Genomic DNA, 17494 nt, shown 5'->3' on the forward strand with positions numbered 1-17494 from the left:
CAGCCCGTGAGCAGGGCCCTGATTTTTTTTAATTTACGGAACCAATTATTTCAATTTGATTATAAACCCATCTCCAATAACACACAGGTTAACTTAGTCTTAAATGTGCAATGTTAAAATCTAATAAACTTTGCTCTACCCACATGTTAACCCTGAAGTCGTACACCATGGTCACGTCAAAGCACCCAGGGCATGCAATGTCGAGGAATATAACCACACTATATATACCGAAGCCTCCATTTCCGTGATATATCCATGGGCAACACTCAGCACCCTTGCCTGTTGGAGTTTCCTACATGATTGATCATAATTTTTCAGAAATCTAATTTCATCGAGCATTAAGTTGGTACAAAGACGTATGTACATATTTGGTTGTTATGAGAATCAGTTTGAAATTGTGTGATTTAAATACTGAAATAGGATGGTTACAGCAATGAACACCATTTTAAATGCATGAATGTGAGTGGGTGCGTTTGGTTTAGGATGCCAGCAATCTCATTACAATGAGATCTTTCACTCCGAAACGATACATCTCTACAGTAATCTCGCGTTGGTGTGGAAGATCTGATCTTAATTGGACTGGGAAACCAGTATTTGTACGGCGACAAAACTTGGTGTCTTTTATGTGCGCTTCATTTAACATCTAACACAACATCTGCTTCTGTAACATCAATAGGAACACAATCTGGAAGGGATTTGAAAAGATCAGCATTGTCAAATCGAGTATAAAACACGTTTAGGTCATTTGCGAATATAGATTGTCACGTACATTTATTTCTTGCCGTTTTGTTTCAGTTCCAAATTGAGTATAAATTGACGCTTCGACAAGTCTGGCGAACTTTGTTTTCAGAAAACTGTTTTTCAATCTTGTTTTTGTATTGCATTAGAGGTAGGGACGATGAGCATTGTTTGCATTTACTATGAATTAAAACGGTTAAGGGTGCTTAGTTTGTTGCGAGGAGCTACTGTGGAAGAAGTTTAAATGTATACAAGCATTTATTACATAAGCAATGATTTCTCCCTCAGAGAGTACTTCCGGTCACTTCCGGCAGCATGGAGAGCGACGAAGAAACATCAACAAGCGAAAGCCGTGGCAAAATACGTATGTATTTAGTTATAGGTTCTTGAATCAGGACAGAATATGTTATTTTCGAGGAGGAGATATTCTGTGAGGAGATCAGGACAATCAGCTGCGGTGTATCGTGTTGTCAGGCAGTCGATCTGCATCGTCCTATTTTCGACCACCATATTATTGTTTCGTTGCAACAACCACAATAAACTCTTAGTCATGCACATAGATCACCCATTAAAACGTTGACAACTCATATGTTAACAATGTGGGCTCCGTGATATCCCTGACTAAGAACTCAGTCACACTTAATAAGTTAAAATGAAGGAGAAGGCAACGTAAGTGTGTCACTTAAATTGTGCCTAATTCCAGAGACCATATACCGATCAGTCGCTGCTAATTCATTTGATTTTCCGCAATAAAATATGTTGAAATCAAATGATGGATCTTTTGACAAGATTGCATTTTACCAGGCTTGGCTTATAGCACTAACTGGCTCCAGCTGCCAGCTGTGGGTCTCCCTTCACCGATCTCGCATGCCTCGTTGATCCTTAGGGTTAGTTGTGTTAGAGTAGGTTAAATTTACCCCAATCTCTGAACCTAGCCCATGGATCCCCCTGATTGACATGATGAAGCACCCCACATGATCCTGAGAGTTTGGTTCCACTTACCAATGAAACATCCCCTAAACAATCCAATGTAATTCGATAAAATGATAACAATTTTAATCCAGTTTCGAATTTTGCGGAGGAAATGGCTCCTGCTCATGCACGTAAACAATAAAGGTAAACAATATGGTGCTGATCAAATGGTAAACGAGCACCAATGATGCTTATTATTTGTAACTGTTAGGCAACAATGCAGTGTACCGGGTGTTGGTTATATAGCACTTATTAGCTCAGGGTGCTGGCTGGGGGCCAGTGTGGCTCTCACTTCATAGGACCGCAAGTCTGCACATTTTCATAAACAGATGTCAAAGAATGGTTACGGTTCATTAAGAAAGTATCCCTTACGTGAAAATCTACTTGTTTTTGTGTAGTTATCCTTTGTTTACATTGGTTTGTACGGCTCCACGTGCTGTCATAGAAGCCCAACGGAGAACTAGCGATACGGTCACTTTGATGTATAAATATATATTGTCATGCAACTTACCGTCGCAGTTGTAGTAGCATATCTATATTATTATGCAAAACAATATGTAAAGCGCCCACAAATACTTGCATTAGTCCGTTCTATACTGATTTCTGAAAAAGCGAGTTTGTTTACAAACAAGAGAAAAGTCCAGTCACGTGATATGCAAATTAGCCTATGGCAGTGGTGTTATGCTGAGTCACCACTGCGCCGGAGTGTGGGTTAGGTACCCCTTTCCAGTCAAACACCATTTCAGGATCCTTAGGTCTTCAGCAACCCATGCTTGCCATAAAAGGCGACTATGCTTGTTGTAACAGGCGACGAACGGGATTGGGTGGTCAGGCTCACTGATTTCCCAGTTGCATGGATCGATACTCATGATGTCAATCACTGGATTGTCCAGTCCAGACATGATTACTTACAAACCGCCATCATCTAGCTGGGATATTGCAAAGTGCCGCGTTAAACAACAAACAAATCAAACCTATCAATTCAGGATCCTTAGGTTTAGGCACCGATGGTTATGCCATAGGTTTGTGGTGCAAGGGACGCAACTCTGCACTGCAAATTGCGTCGTGTTGACAACTGAGCCACCCAGGCCACCCATATTACATAAATTACAGGCTGCTGTCATGTAGCTGGAATACTGCTGTGTGGGTGTTTTCAGAAACAAACACTTCTCTCCTCAGGTGCGAAGGGGAAGAAGAAGAAGAGTGGTGAGGACTTGCTGGAGGTGCCTGAAGGATGGAAAGAGCCCAAGTTCCAGCAGGAGGACAACCCACACGGTGTCCTGGCAGAGAGCTCCTTCGCAACTCTCTTTCCCAAGTACAGGGAGAAGTACATCAGGGAGTGCTGGCCGCTGGTGAAGAAGACGCTGTCAAACTATGTACGGAGTTTTCATTTTTATGTTCCTACTTTTGTCATGTTTTGTACCCGGGGACAACTTGGGACATTTCACTATAGTGTAGCAGTGCAGTAATGGATAAAAAATTAATGAAATGGTTTAAAGTTTACGAGCTGAAATATACTATTTATGTTTTATAACGGGGGCACGGGTGGCGCCGCGTCTAAGGCGCCGCGATTCGATGTGCAGAGTTGCGTCCAATGGGCACGCCAGAAACCTATGATTGTGGGTTCGAATCCCAGTTCGACCTGATTATGTTTCTAGGTTTGTCAGCACCATACCCGTGCTGGTGAGTTTCACCGAAGTGGTAAACGTATGAGACCTCCATCACTTTGGGCTTTCCTCCCACATTAAGCTGACATGCTGTGATATAACTGGAATACTGTTAAAAGCAGCGTTAAACCCAACTCACTCCCTCACTATGTTTTATTACAAAATAGTGCAATAGCAGTAAGGGTGAGACTATGCAGCAAGGTCACAATACATAGGCCACGATTCCATAAGTATACACAGTATACGCGATACACATATTTAGTTAACGCTAAATCACATGGAAACTTCATATTTCAGAGCAAGTGCATATGGAGAAGCTAGCTGTAGACACATGTTTGTAGCGGCTATTTTTAGTAGTGAACTTTTGATGCCAATTACAACATATTTTGGATATTTCGACTGACGAAAATTGCGGGGTTGGGGTATCATTGAATGAGTGATAAGTAATATGTTTTACGTGTTTCGGTAGTGTATCGTCTTGTATCAATACAGAAAAAAACATATTGTGTATTGTTCCATTGCATGAAAACTTTCGTTGCACCGATGAATCAACAGGGCTATCTGGTGTACATGGTGTACTACACTCCAGTTGACAGACTATTTCCAGTGTTAAGTGCTGGCCTTAACCTTTTTTTGAGAAAATTCAAAACGTATTTGCAGAAAATAATAAATTCTTTATCTATGCATAAACATATCTGTTGACTGTTCTGTTGTGGACTCTTCTGTTGTTGATTGCTCTGTTGTCTACTCTTCTATTGTTGACTCTTCTATTGTTGACTGTTCTGTTGTTAACTCTTCTATTGTTGACTGTCCTGTTGTTGACTGTTCTAGTGTTAATGTTCTGTTGTTGACTCTTCTATTGTTGACTCTTCTGTTGTTGACTGTTCTATTGTTGACTGTCCTGTTGTTAACTCTTCTATTGTTGACTGTTCTGTTGTTGACTGTTCTAGTGTTAATGTTCTGTTGTTGACTGTTCTATTGTTGACTGTTCTGTTGTTGACTGTCCTGTTGTTGACTCTTCTATTGTTGACTGTTCTGTTGTTGACTGTTCTAGTGTTGATATTCTGTTGTTGACTGTTCTGTTGTTGATTGTTCTGTTGCTGATTGTTCTGTTATTGACTGTTCTAGTGTTGACTGTTCTAGTGTTGATGTTCTGTTGTTGATTGTTTTGTTGTTGACTGTTCTGTTGTTGACTGTTCTAGTGTTGATGTTTTGTTGTTGACTGTTCTGTTGTTGACTGTTCTATTGTTGACTGTTCTATTGTTGATTGTTCTGTTGTTGACTGTTCTATTGTTGACTGTTCTATTGTTGTCTCTTCTATTGTTGATTGTTCTGTTGTTGATTGTTCTATTTTGACTGTTCTGTTGTTGACTGTTCTATTGTTGACTGTTCTATTGTTGACTGTTCTAGTGTTGACTGTTCTAGTGTTGATGTTCTGTTGTTGACTGTTCTATTGTTGACTGTTCTATTGTTGTCTCTTCTATTGTTAATTGTTCTATTGTTGACTGTTATATTGTTGTCTCTCCTAGTGTTGACTGTTCTAGTGTTGATGTTCTGTTGTTGACTGATCTGTTGTTGTCTCTTCTATTGTTGACTGTCCTGTTGTTGACTGTTCTATTGTTGACTGTCCTGTCTCCAGAACATCAAGGCAGAGCTGGATGTGGTTGAGGGAAGCATGAGTGTCAGGACCACTCGCAAGATGTGGGACCCCTTCATGATTGTCAAGGCCCGCGACCTCATCAAACTCCTCTGTAGAAGTGTTCCGTATGAACAGGTAGGAAACATGATTGTCAAGGCCCGCGACCTCATCAAACTCCTCTGTAGAAGTGTTCCGTATGAACAGGTAAGAAACATGATTGTCAAGGCCCGCGACCTCATCAAACTTCTCTGTAGAAGTGTTCCCTATGAACAGGTAGGAAACATGATTGTCAAGGCCCGTGACCTCATCAAACTCCTCTGTAGAAGTGTTCCGTATGAACAGGTAGGAAACATGATTGTCAAGGCCTGCGACCTCATCAAACTCCTCTGTAGAAGTGTTCCGTATGAACAGGTAGGAAACATGATTGTCAAGGCCCGCGACCTCATCAAACTCCTCTGTAGAAGTGTTCCCTATGAACAGGTAGGAAACATGATACATAGTCATACATTACTGTTTGTGGTCTGCTCTGGCTCACCTGGATCAAGTTATCATCATCATCCTTGTGATGTTGCATAAATATTTCAAGATCAATTAGTGTCAGAAATGCACCATGATAGGATCACACATTTCTGACTGTGGCCGGTGTACACAAGTCACAAATCAAATGAAGTTAAGCGACATTGGTTGTGGAGAACAGTTGGATAGGTGGCCGTGTTTGGCAGCTTGACTCCTTGGAGTTTCTAGGGCTTTGTTCCAGGCCTATACCGAAGCTCTTGTAACACATGTGGTGTCTCCTTGTTAGGGAAGTGACTTGGTTGGAAATATGCCGCTGCTCACCCAGCAGTGAATGGGTGAGTGAGTATTGTTTTTCGTCGCTTTGAGCAATATTCCAGCAATATCACGACGGGGGACACCAGAAATGGGCTTCACACAATGTACCCATGTCAGGAATCGAACCCGGGCAGCACTGAATGGGTACCCGGTAAATAAGATGGTTATTTGACTGTTAGCGTTGTATCGCCACACAAGCAGTTTGGGTTGTATACACCCCAGGGAGCTGAGAATATCAAGTGCACACAGATCCATTGACCTTGGTAATAATGTAGCGCTTTGAGCATGCTGTAGAGTGTGGATTTGACACATTATAAATATGCTGATAATTATAACCATGTTTCTATGTCTATGTTGCCATTGTGCTACCATAGCCATGAAGACTTACACTTTGTATGTTGTAGGCGCTCCGTGTTCTTGAGGATGACACGTTCTGTGACATTATCAAGATCTCATCGTTTGTCCAGAACAAGGAGAGGTTTATAAAGAGACGACAAAGACTTGTTGGCCCCGATGGCTCCACACTAAAGGTAGAGATATCCTGTATTAGGAATAAACATTGTATTTAGCGAGCCGCAATCCATCAGTCTGTCCGCTAGAGAAACTGCCCTTTGTCAAAGGGAAGCTATTCTAACCCTAGTCTATGAGACATCACGGCCACGGTCAGACGTTGTTGACAGTCTGTCCTGTCATAGCGTTAAGAAGTGCAGTCAGGTGTACACACAGCAACAAAACGAAAAAAGGTAACAATTTGCACATATTTCAGCCAAATCCAACTATTTATATTTGTGGAAAAGATTCCAAGCCGCAGAAGTCTACAAGCACAGATATGGCTAAAGATCCCGCTTGGCTAGGCCCAGTGCAATTTATTGATTTTCGCAATTTATATCTCCGAAGTTGCCAAAACTTGTAAAATGCCTTAGCTACGTCACAGTTAGACACTGATTTTCAGTATATTAGACTGTTCTTTTGATAATGATAGCAATTATCCCAGTAGTTTCTCCAGATTCCCGATGGCTACTTCTGACTTGATCGCTGAATGACAAGGGCAATGCAATGTTTGATTATAAACACTGAAAGTAGTCCCTATACCTGACCTTTGATATTTGCATCTCTATCCGCATATGACCACAACGGATATCGTTTTTTTCCTTTGGCGTTATCCTGCCGAGAAACCCACCCATTATAATATAATGTGAATATATGCATCATCATTATTGTGTTATTGTCAAGTTTGTGTCAGGTTTGCTGTTGACATTGAAAACCAAGTCATTTGTGGTGCTTCATTTTGCTGCATAGAGTTGCCTACCTTAGTTGGGCATGGATGACAGGGGGCGTTGCATCACAGAATCAGATCCTTTGTTGGCACGGTTTACTTTGTCAGTACCGTAACCAAGCTCGTGAGATTTCAGTACGGATACAGCTTTTTTAACAAGTAGAAGTGCTTTTAACATGCAATGTGTATTATGAATGCAAATAGTATTTTGAACAAAGTAAATGTTTTCCCAATTTGCATGATAAGAGCACTTGGTTTAGAATCCTAGATGAATGCCTAGACTATGTGATGTTCGTGTCATGGCTATGTCAGTATTTTTGTGTCATGTTCGCATCATGGCTGTCAAGATTGCCTTGTCATGTTTCGAGTCATGGCTATGTCAGGATTGTCGTGTTTGTGTCATGGCTATGTCAGTATTGTCGTGTTTGTGTCATGGCTATGTCAGTATTGTCGTGTTTGTGTCATGGCTATGTCAGGATTGTCTTGTTCGTGTCATGGCTATGTCAGTATTGTCGTGTTCGTGTCATGGCTATTTCAGTATTGTCGTGTTTGTGTTATGGCTATGTCAGTATTGTCGTGTTCGTGTTATGGCTATGTCAGTATTGTCGTGTTCGTGTTATGGCTATGTCAGGATTGTCATGTTCGTGTTATGGCAATGTCAGTATTGTCGTGTTCGTGTTATGGCTATGTCAGGATTGTCGTGTTTGTGTTATGGCTATGTCAGGATTGTCGTGTTCGTGTCATGGCTATGTCAGGATTGTCGTGTTCGTGTTATGGCTATGTCAGGATTGTCATGTTCGTGTTATGGCTATGTCAGGATTGTCGTGTTCGTGTTATGGCTATGTCAGGATTGTCATGTTCGTGTTATGGCTATGTCAGTATTGTCGTGTTCGTGTTATGGCTATGTCAGGATTGTAGTGTTCGTGTTATGGCTATGTCAGGATTGTCGTGCTCATGTTATGGCTATGTCAGGATTGTCATGTCATGGCTATGTCAGTATTGTTCGTGTCATGGCTATGTCAGTATTGTTCGTGTCATGGCTATGTCAGTATTGTTCGTGTCATGGCTATGTCAGTATTGTCGTTTTCGTGTTATGGCTATGTCAGGATTGTCATGTTTGTGTCATGTTTGTGTCATGTGCTGTATGTTGCAGGCTATCGAGCTACTGACCAACTGCTATGTCCTGGTGCAGGGAAACACTGTGTCCGCCCTGGGGCCACACAAGGGTCTAAGGGAGGTAAGTGGGGATAAGCTCATTGAAAACAGATCTTTTACTCCGATACAATACCTCTCTACGAGTGGATCTGTGGACATAGAAGGTCTGAGTGAATACTGAGTGAACTTTCACTGCTGAATCTAATTGAAGGATATGATTTCTTGAGCCAAGCAGATTTTATTTCTTTGCCATAGTTTTAACCACGAGAATGCCACAGAACAAATATACCCTTGATGGTACTCTTCTTTTGGTGTAAATGCCTTCGCACTCAAGCAAGGTGTATACAAAATACACAGTAATATAATGTACAGCCTTTATCATTTACATTTGGAATTGGCCGCTTAACTTTGTTTCAAGATACAGAAATAAGAGATGCTGGTGTGAATCCTTCGTTCACTAATACCAAGACTTTAGAATCCTAGACCTTCACCATTTTGATTGGTTTAGAAGCGGTCACAGTAAATGAATGAAATGCATATTGACTCTGACCCAGGTCTGACATTTAGTGTGGTGATGTTATGGACTTGAGTTACCATGGTTACTCAAAGGTATTCCAGGATGTGGCCTTCTATAAACCAAAGACAGTCAGGATACCTCCACATTCAAGACAACACAGAAAAATGACAGGCAGTATAATGTTACTGAAGTTGTATTGGAAGGATTGTTTGTAATGACTGTAAATTAATCAAAGAAATCAGATACAGTGTAAAACATACACAACTGGTGCTTCCTATTCTGTGATTTGACAGTCCCAAATCTTGGTTGACTGAATAACACATCCCACGCTGTACATATCACATCTTGCATGCATCGCTGGATTATTTACTCACCAGGTGCATTGACAATGTTTTTGACCAAGCTTTGATCAGAATCAACACACTGTCCTGGCCTGTCACATCTGATTTGTTATCAAGGGAGGTAACTCATGCTGGAATCTGGCTCCATGATACTGATGGGGTTAACCTCTTTGGACAAAATGTCCAGCTACTCTCATCCCTTCATTGGCCTCGTAAATTATTTTTGGTCCCTACATTGTATTATTGTAATGGCTGGTCAAAATCAGAATTGACACCTGTGTGGTCTACTGGATAGAGCGTCTGTCCAGAGGGTGGAAGGTCAGTAGTTCGATCCATGGGCTTGTCATGCTAAAAAAATGTTTAAAGATTATCTTGTTATTACCCTGCCTGGTGCTTGATCTCGAAAGGGATAAAACAAGTAATAGTCCCAGGATCAGGTGGTCAGACTCACTGACTTGGTTGATGCATGTCATCCATCTCAATTGCATGGATCGATGCTCATGACGTCAATCACTAGATTGTGTGGGCCTGACTTGATTATTTACAGACTGCCCTCATATAGCTGGAATATTGCTGAGTGCAGTGTTAAACACCAAACAAAGTAATAGTCGGCTCGGAACATGCCTGGATCCTACGCTTGTGGCTTCAAGTCACAGATGATGGCACGGTGGCCCAGTCGTCTAAAGCGCCACGATTCGCTGTGCAGAGTTCCCTCCCTTGGGCATGCCACAAACCTATGATTGTGGGTTGGAATTATCTTTCTAGGTTTGTCAGCACCATACCCGTGCTTGTGGGTTTCACCGACGTCTGACACCTGCATCACTTCGGGCTTTCCTCCTACTTAAGCTGACACGCTGTGATATAACTGGAATACTGTTAAAAGCGGCGTTAAACCCAACTCACTCACTTACTCAAGTCATAGATCTGCCCTGATCATGCTGATTATGATTCTGTATTTGTCATGGCTTTGTTCCACAAAGCGATCATAGCACTCAGGGGATAATAACTATTACCACAGGATCATGTAAGTAATAATGATAATAAACAAACTCACAAAAAATCATAAATGATGCCGAAGGCGAGTTTGTTTGTTGTTATTGTTAGTTACATGGCCCTGTGCTATTACACTTTAACATAGGCTTGCGATGGTCTTAGCGCTAAGGTCGCTTTGTGGAACGGGACCCAGTATCATAATTATACTCATAGGTTTCACATCTAAGACCTGCATCAGCACAGGCTTTCTTCCCCCATGCTGACACAACGTGATGTACCTGATATACTTAACCCAACACACTGTATTTGTATTTCAGGTGAGAAAAATTGTAGAGGACACAATGAAAAACATTCACCCAATCTACAATATAAAGGTGGGTACGCTACAGATGTATACATGTACAGTCAACTACCGTTATAACGAATTCAAAAGGACAAATAATGTGAAAATAATGTTAATATAATGGTCAGGCTTCAAATATATTTACCCGCATTTAAATAAGGATGACTCCCTGAATACAATCTGACCTCGGCTTTGGAGGACAAGGCTATTAAATGAATAATGGGGATATGTTTGGTATTCTCACAATTTTCACGTGGAGTATCTGTACCTTTTCTCCTTATGCCAATTGCCATATCTCTCCCACTTTGGGTGCGATTGTTCGCCCATTGAATTTATTTACGTTGCACAGCTGCATCTGTGGGGAACAACTCACTAGACACTTCCCTCTCAAAAATAATGTCATCCAATTTATGACGTTATCAAGGTGTGAGCACATGATGTTTTCAAATCTCCAGAAATGACATCATGATAGAACAATGGTGTATCTTGAAATAAACCATGCTTCGTCCTTCATTTTTCTTTGCGATTTTTCATGTAGCTATCTTAATTTTCTTGTTAAATACCTTAATTTTTTACTGTAAATTGATATACTTAATGCATTGTGTTGCACAGACCCTGCAGGATATCAGCCAATAGGTATTGTGTTTCACATTGTGCAACCTATTGTCATTCTGTTTTCGTATGTGTTTCATATTATTTTTCAATATCATTATTTCTTTTGGGAAGTGGCATCACCACATCAATCTGTTTTTTGTTTGTTTGTTTGTTGTTTAACGCCGCACTCAGCAATATTCCAGCTATATGACGGCAGTCTGTAAATAATCAAGTCTGGACCAGACAATCCAGTGATTGACATCATGAACATTGATCCACGCATATGGGATACAATGACATGCATCAAACACATCAATCTGTAACATTGTTGTTGCAATGGATTTTCTCTTGCACGTAAGTGTGACTTGATTGGATGGTTATTTTTATTATCATGTCATTCAAATCAAAACACAGCTGTGGTAGCGAATGGGTAAATGTATTTATCATAACAAAATATAGATGTTTTGTTTGTTTGTTTTTTAATGCCACACTCAGCAAAATTCCAGTTATGTAACGGCGGTCTGTAAATAATCGAATCTGGACCAGACTATCCAGTGATTGGGATATAATAACATGCATCAACCAGCGCGCCTGACCGCCCGATCCCGTTAGTCACCTCTTACGACAAGCATAGTCACTTCTTACGGCAAGCATGGGTTGCTGAAGACCTATTCTAACCCGGGTCTTCATAGGTTAAAAATATATAGATGTAATTCCCTGGACAAGCAAGGATGTTCAAAATGATGTGATAAAAACTGCATCAGGACCAAAGTTAAAGTAGGTCTCCAGCATCCTAGTGTTTGTAGTTAGAGGTGATGTATGCTCTTCTCAGTCACTCAATTGTCTGGAAGTGGCATTAAACAAGAAACAAACATTTGCATACATTTATGTTACTGCAGACACTAATGATAAAGAGAGAGCTTGCAAAAGATCCAGCCCTTAAAAACGAGAGTTGGGACCGATTCCTGCCAAAGTTCAAAAAGAAGAATGTGAAGAGGAAGAAGCCGAAGAAAGTCCGGACAAAGGCAGAATACACACCATTCCCTCCTCCACAACCAGAGAGCAAGGTAACATTGTACATTCCCTCCTCCACAACCAGAGAGCGAGGTAACATTGTACATTCCCTCCTCTACAACCAGAGAGCAAGGTAACACTGTACATCCCCTCCTCCACAACCAGAGAGCGAGGTAACATTGTACATTCCCTCCTCCACAACCAGAGAGCGAGGTAACACTGTACATCCCCTCCTCCACAACCAGAGAGCAAGGTAACACTGTACATTCCCTCCTCCACAACCAGAGAGCGAGGTAACATTGTACATTTCATCATGTTCATCATGTTCATCATGTCTGGCTGTGTGTTGCAGATGGACAAGGAGCTGGCTAGCGGAGAGTATTTCCTCAAGGAGGATGAGAGGAAGATGAAGAAGGCCATGGAGAGGAAGGTCAGTTTTGTTATACCTCCTTGTCGGGGTTCCTGGGTGCCGTTGTACAAAGCGATCTTAGCGCTAAGGTGATCGTAACTGCCATACCTTAACATAGACTTACGACAGTCGTAGCGCTAAGGTTGTTTTGTACAACGGCACCCAGGTCAGAATGTGCTCCAGCACCCCACTGCTAGGCATATAAGGCATTCCTAAATTAAGAACCTGCATGAATTCAGTATTGGAATCTGCCCCCAGCAACCTGTTCTGGTCATGAGGGGCAATGGATCGGGAGATCAGCCTCAGTGACTTGGTAGATGGCATGTCAGCGTACCCTTACGACATGGGTCATTGGTCATCATATATCACTGGATAGTCCAAAGAGCTAGTGCTCTGTTGTGTGAGGATAAACAATTGTTTTCCTTGTATTCCTGTTTTAAAGTTTACAAGCAGAGATACACTGTTTTATTACGGGGGCACAGGTGGCCCAGTTGTATAAGGCACCACGATTCACTGTGCAGAGTTGTGTCCCTTGGGCACTGCAGAAACCTATGATTGTGGGTTCGAAATCCTGGTTCACCCCGATTATGTTTCTAGGTTTGTCAGCACCATACTCATGCTCGTGGGTTTCACCGAAGTGGAAAACATCTGAGACCTGCATCACTTCGTGCTTTCATCTCACAATTATACCTGGAATACTGTTATTCGGCGGCGTTAAACCCAACTCACTCACTGTTTGTAAACAAAGTAAAGTTACTATTTTAAGTCCTATGTTTTCAAGAGGGATAGTGCTCATTTGCACAAGGAGCGACAACTGTATGCATCAAATTCCTTGTGGAAAGTCAATGAAATAATTCTGTGTATTCCAGAGGGCTAGTGCTCAGTCAGGCAAGGAGAGACAAATAGCCAAGAGGGCCAAGGCATTCATTGCTCCAGAGGAGCCTGTCAGGAAGGTGGTCAAGAAGGACACACCGGACAAGTCAGGTAGATACAGACTCGGACGTTTCAGATAGTTGACATAATTCATGTCTTGTTTCCCATATTTTGGCAATTTTGCCAGTTCTATGATATGCCACAGTACAGAGTTATGTCCCTTAGGTGTGCCATGATCCTATGAATTTGGAATCAAACCCCACATTCATCTTGATTATGATCCTTGGCTTGTCAGCATCATGCATGTAACAGGAAGTAATAAGGGTCTAAGACATGCATCACTTTGGGTTTCCTCTAACATTAAAGTGGACGCTGTGATATAACAGAAATACTGTTTGAATCACTCTCTCTGAAATATTGAATGATTTTCCCACTTGTGTAATGTTATGTACTTTGCTGTGGAATCTGCTAGTCGTTGCACTCCTGATTATGTCTCCCCGAAATGGAGTTTTTTTTGTTTTTGGTTGCTTCCCATTGGCGTTGGCGTCTGCATTGGTGTTCCCATCCAGTTAAGAGCCATATCTTGAAAACCCTGTTTTTCAACAAAACTTGGCAGAACATTGATCATCAGCTTAACTGGTGCCGTTTTCTACTTTGAGATTTTTCGAAATTTTATTTTGTTACATTTCCATGGAAACAATTTGGGCTTAGTCTCAAACATCTCTAGGCATCATGTCCAAGCCATAACTTCATAACCAATAAATATTTATGCATGAAAATATGCATGTGCAATGACCACATGCTGAAATATTGCCTTTCATTTTTTCAATATATAATTTTTTTAATTTTTTCCGTTTCCATGGAAACAATTTGGATTAATGTATAAAAAGGGTCGGTGACATGTAAAAACAAATTCTAGGCAGCATTGTTTCTAAATCCTTGCAGGGGGGGCACGGGTGGCCCAGTCATCTAAGGCGCCGTGATTCCCTGTGCAGAGTAGTGTCCCTTGGGCACGCCAGAAACCTATGATTGTGGGTTCGAATCCCGGTTGGCCCCGATTATGTTTCAAGGTTTGTCAGCACCATACCCGTGCTCGTGGGTTTCACCGAAGTGATAAACGTCAGAGACCTGCATCACTTCGGGCTTTCCTCCCACATTAAGCTGACACGCCGCGATATAACTGGAATACTGTTAAAAGCCGCATTAAACCCAACTCACTCACTCACGCTAAATCCTTGGTCTGTCAGCAGCTCCCTTGCTTGTAAGTTTCGTGAAAGTGGGAAATGTCTGCAAGCTCTCAGGGCTTTCTCCCTACATCAAGCTGACATACTGTGACATTAAAGAATCAATGTTCAAACCAGACTTTAGTCCAATTCAATTAATCCAAATTTACAATTTCCAACGATGATGTGTTTCAGCTGATGTGGACATTGCAGCACTCAAGAGGAAGATAAAGAAAGCTCAGGTCTGTCCTTTGCATTTTCCAATTTTTTCAAATATTTATCATGAACGACATACCCTTTGGGAATATGAGTAATATCAACATTTATAATCTCAAATGTCAAACTCTGCCTGTCTATCCGAATTATTGTTTTAGAAAGTTACAGTAGTTTATCTTTTCCACACTATAAACTTCCCGGTGTGATATCCAAAGCACATAGTAAAAAGGACAATATATATAATGGATGGGATAATTTTTCTCAGTTCAGGAAGAAGTGGACACTAATCAGTAGCAAGTCAGCTTTCATCAAGTTGATTCTTGTAGTGCCCTCTTTGTTTAATTTCAAGTGACACTTGCTGTATTTTATAGAGAATTTGACAAGAGTTAAAGAATATCGAAATTGACATGTGTTTTTTAATAAAGATTCCTCATGAGTTGGAAAGTACATCTAAGGGAAGTAACTCTTCATTGATTGAGGACGCTTTCTCTCTGTAATGCATCAGCCTGTGTGATGCTGTTAAATCTTCTAGAAAGAACACCAAATTATTCCAGTAAAAACGTTGCCAGGAAGGCCATAATAGACTTTTACCAACCTATCAGAAAAGTATCTTCTCTATCTGAAGGTACTAGCCCTATCAGAAAGTTATAATTCCCAAAAGAAAGGTACCAATTCTATCAGAAAGGTACAGACCCTATCAAAACTGAACCATCCCCGTGAGAGAGTTACAATCCCTATGAGAAAGGTGCTGGTTTTATTATAAAGATACTACCTCTATCAGACAGGTTCATTCCCCATGGACCAGTGAAGATTCCGGGGTAGAATAGGTCTTCAGCAACCCATACGTGCCGGAGACTATGCTTGTCTTAAAAGGCGACTAACGGGATCGGGTGGTCAGGCTCGTTGACTTGGTTGATACATGTCATGGATCCCAATTGCATGGATCGATGCTCATGATGTCAGTCACTGGATTGTCTGGTCAAGAGTCAATTATTTTACAGACCGCTGTCATATAGCTGGAATATTGCTGAGTGCAGCGTTAAACAACAAACAAACAAACAAACAAATTCATTCCCCATGACAAGGACACCAGCCTATCCAGAAGTGGGTCTTTCCTTCTTACTGAAATATGATTGTCATAGGTTTAGGGTGGAAGGGAGTCTGTATTGACCTTTATAATATAAGATATGAATGTTCACAATAGATCTACCATCTGTAAAGAAACTAGACACAAAATCTCGATGAAATTCTTGGAAGCAGTGCCTTTCAGAGCTTGTTGCATCTACAAACAGTAGGGCAGTATAGGACACGTATGGAAATATGCTGCTAGTACAAATGTTGATCTTTTTCATTTTACAGAAAAAGAAGATATCATGAAAAAGGACTGGAAAGGATTGTTGATGAAGCATGGTGAAAAGCACAACTGTGGCAATGTTGTAACCCTCGTGTCTGAACAGTGAAGCGCTGTGATTTGGTGACATCACAACCAATCTGGATTCTGCAACAATTGTCCCAAGTTTGAATAGAGTGTATATATGTATATTTCATGAAATCACTGCCTTTAAATTCTTGGCAGTTACTTGCTGTGTTTTTACGACCTTTGTGGCTGGAGACTTCAGAATGTCACAGGGAGACAAGTGGTGGTTTTGTGAAAATAAGAGTATCCAAGTAACTTGGAGTTATCTCCCCTGTGCTGCCGCCAGATGGCAGGAGTGAAGATTTCAGGAGCAGCACTAATGGTGTTCCAATTAATCCATTTCATCAACGTCTAGTCGTATGTCCTCCAACATTGATTAGCCATTTAGGATGCATTAACATCGACCCTGTTTGGGGGGTTTAATGAAAGGTTTGAAACACAACATCTGGGTCGTCCTCCATATTGAGGGACGCTGGGGTAGCCCACTGGTTTGAACATCCGATGGTCAGGAGGAAGGTGGTGTTGGATACAGTGGGTAATCCCATTTTTGGTGTCTCCCACTGTGTTTAAGAAACATACGACTTTATTGATAACAATTTCTTGTTTATTGCATTTACCAACTTCAATATAGATTTGTTCACCATTATCAAGCTGGAGTGACTGCAACCATATAAGGAGAGGTCAATTTTCATGATATCAGTGTTCGAAATAGATATTGGCCAGTAGGTCCGAGGGCGACATATTTGTTTTTGGGCTGATACTTTTAAATTTCAGCAGGCCCTTATGGCCTGCAGTTTATTAAAGTAATTATTGATTAATCATTATTTAAGTAATGTGATAAACATAACTTTCATATTTATAATCAGTAGGATTTGATTTTTCAAATGGTGTATGACATGTAGTTGCAAAATGTTTGTAAGCTGATAATTTCCTGATAAATGTAGGCTTCGTCTATCACAACAGTCTCTGGGAACTCAGTGTGATGGCAGTAAAAGCTTCTGGTTGACGGGTTGTGTTTTGTAATCTATATTTCAAGAGTATGTCTCCCTGCTTCAGCTAAAATGTTTGGGCCTACAGTTTTTCCACTGGGCCTACAGTTTTTCCACTGGGCCTACAGCTTTATTAAATGTGCTGGCCCTTAAGGCTCTGTGTTTACTCTGCTGAGTTTCGGACATTGCATGATATGTTGCGTCTTCCCGAGGCAAGGGAGTTAACTGACTATAAAAGTCCAGTTTCCACCATTGCCGAACTTGGCTGGTATTATGGTGTTACATTT

The 17494-nt window shown here is 41.1% G+C and overlaps 1 protein-coding gene across 2 annotated transcripts; it reads left to right on the forward strand.

Moving 5' to 3' along the window:
• The first annotated feature begins 1031 nt into the window (after window positions 1–1031).
• Window positions 1032–17224, forward strand: LOC124148516 (KRR1 small subunit processome component homolog). 2 transcript variants are annotated; one of them, XM_048386351.1, is made up of 12 exons: window positions 1032–1102; window positions 2890–3086; window positions 5017–5103; window positions 5173–5220; window positions 6252–6377; window positions 8277–8360; window positions 10447–10503; window positions 11966–12133; window positions 12433–12510; window positions 13359–13473; window positions 14781–14827; window positions 16161–17224. In XM_048386351.1, exons 1-12 carry the CDS (start codon window positions 1054–1056, stop codon window positions 16176–16178), a joined length of 1074 nt encoding a protein of 357 aa, XP_048242308.1. In that variant the 5' UTR covers window positions 1032–1053; the 3' UTR covers window positions 16179–17224. The 2 variants fall into 2 exon arrangements, with proteins under 2 accessions (XP_048242308.1, XP_046375578.2); XM_046519622.2 differs by lacking the exon at window positions 5173–5220 and having other exon boundaries at window positions 5017–5151.
• The last annotated feature ends 270 nt before the right edge of the window (window positions 17225–17494 follow it).

Source organism: Haliotis rufescens, unplaced genomic scaffold, assembly GCF_023055435.1.
Source record: "Haliotis rufescens isolate VD_foot unplaced genomic scaffold, xgHalRufe1.0.p SCAF_6, whole genome shotgun sequence".
NCBI classification, from domain to species: Eukaryota; Metazoa; Mollusca; class Gastropoda; order Lepetellida; family Haliotidae; genus Haliotis; species Haliotis rufescens.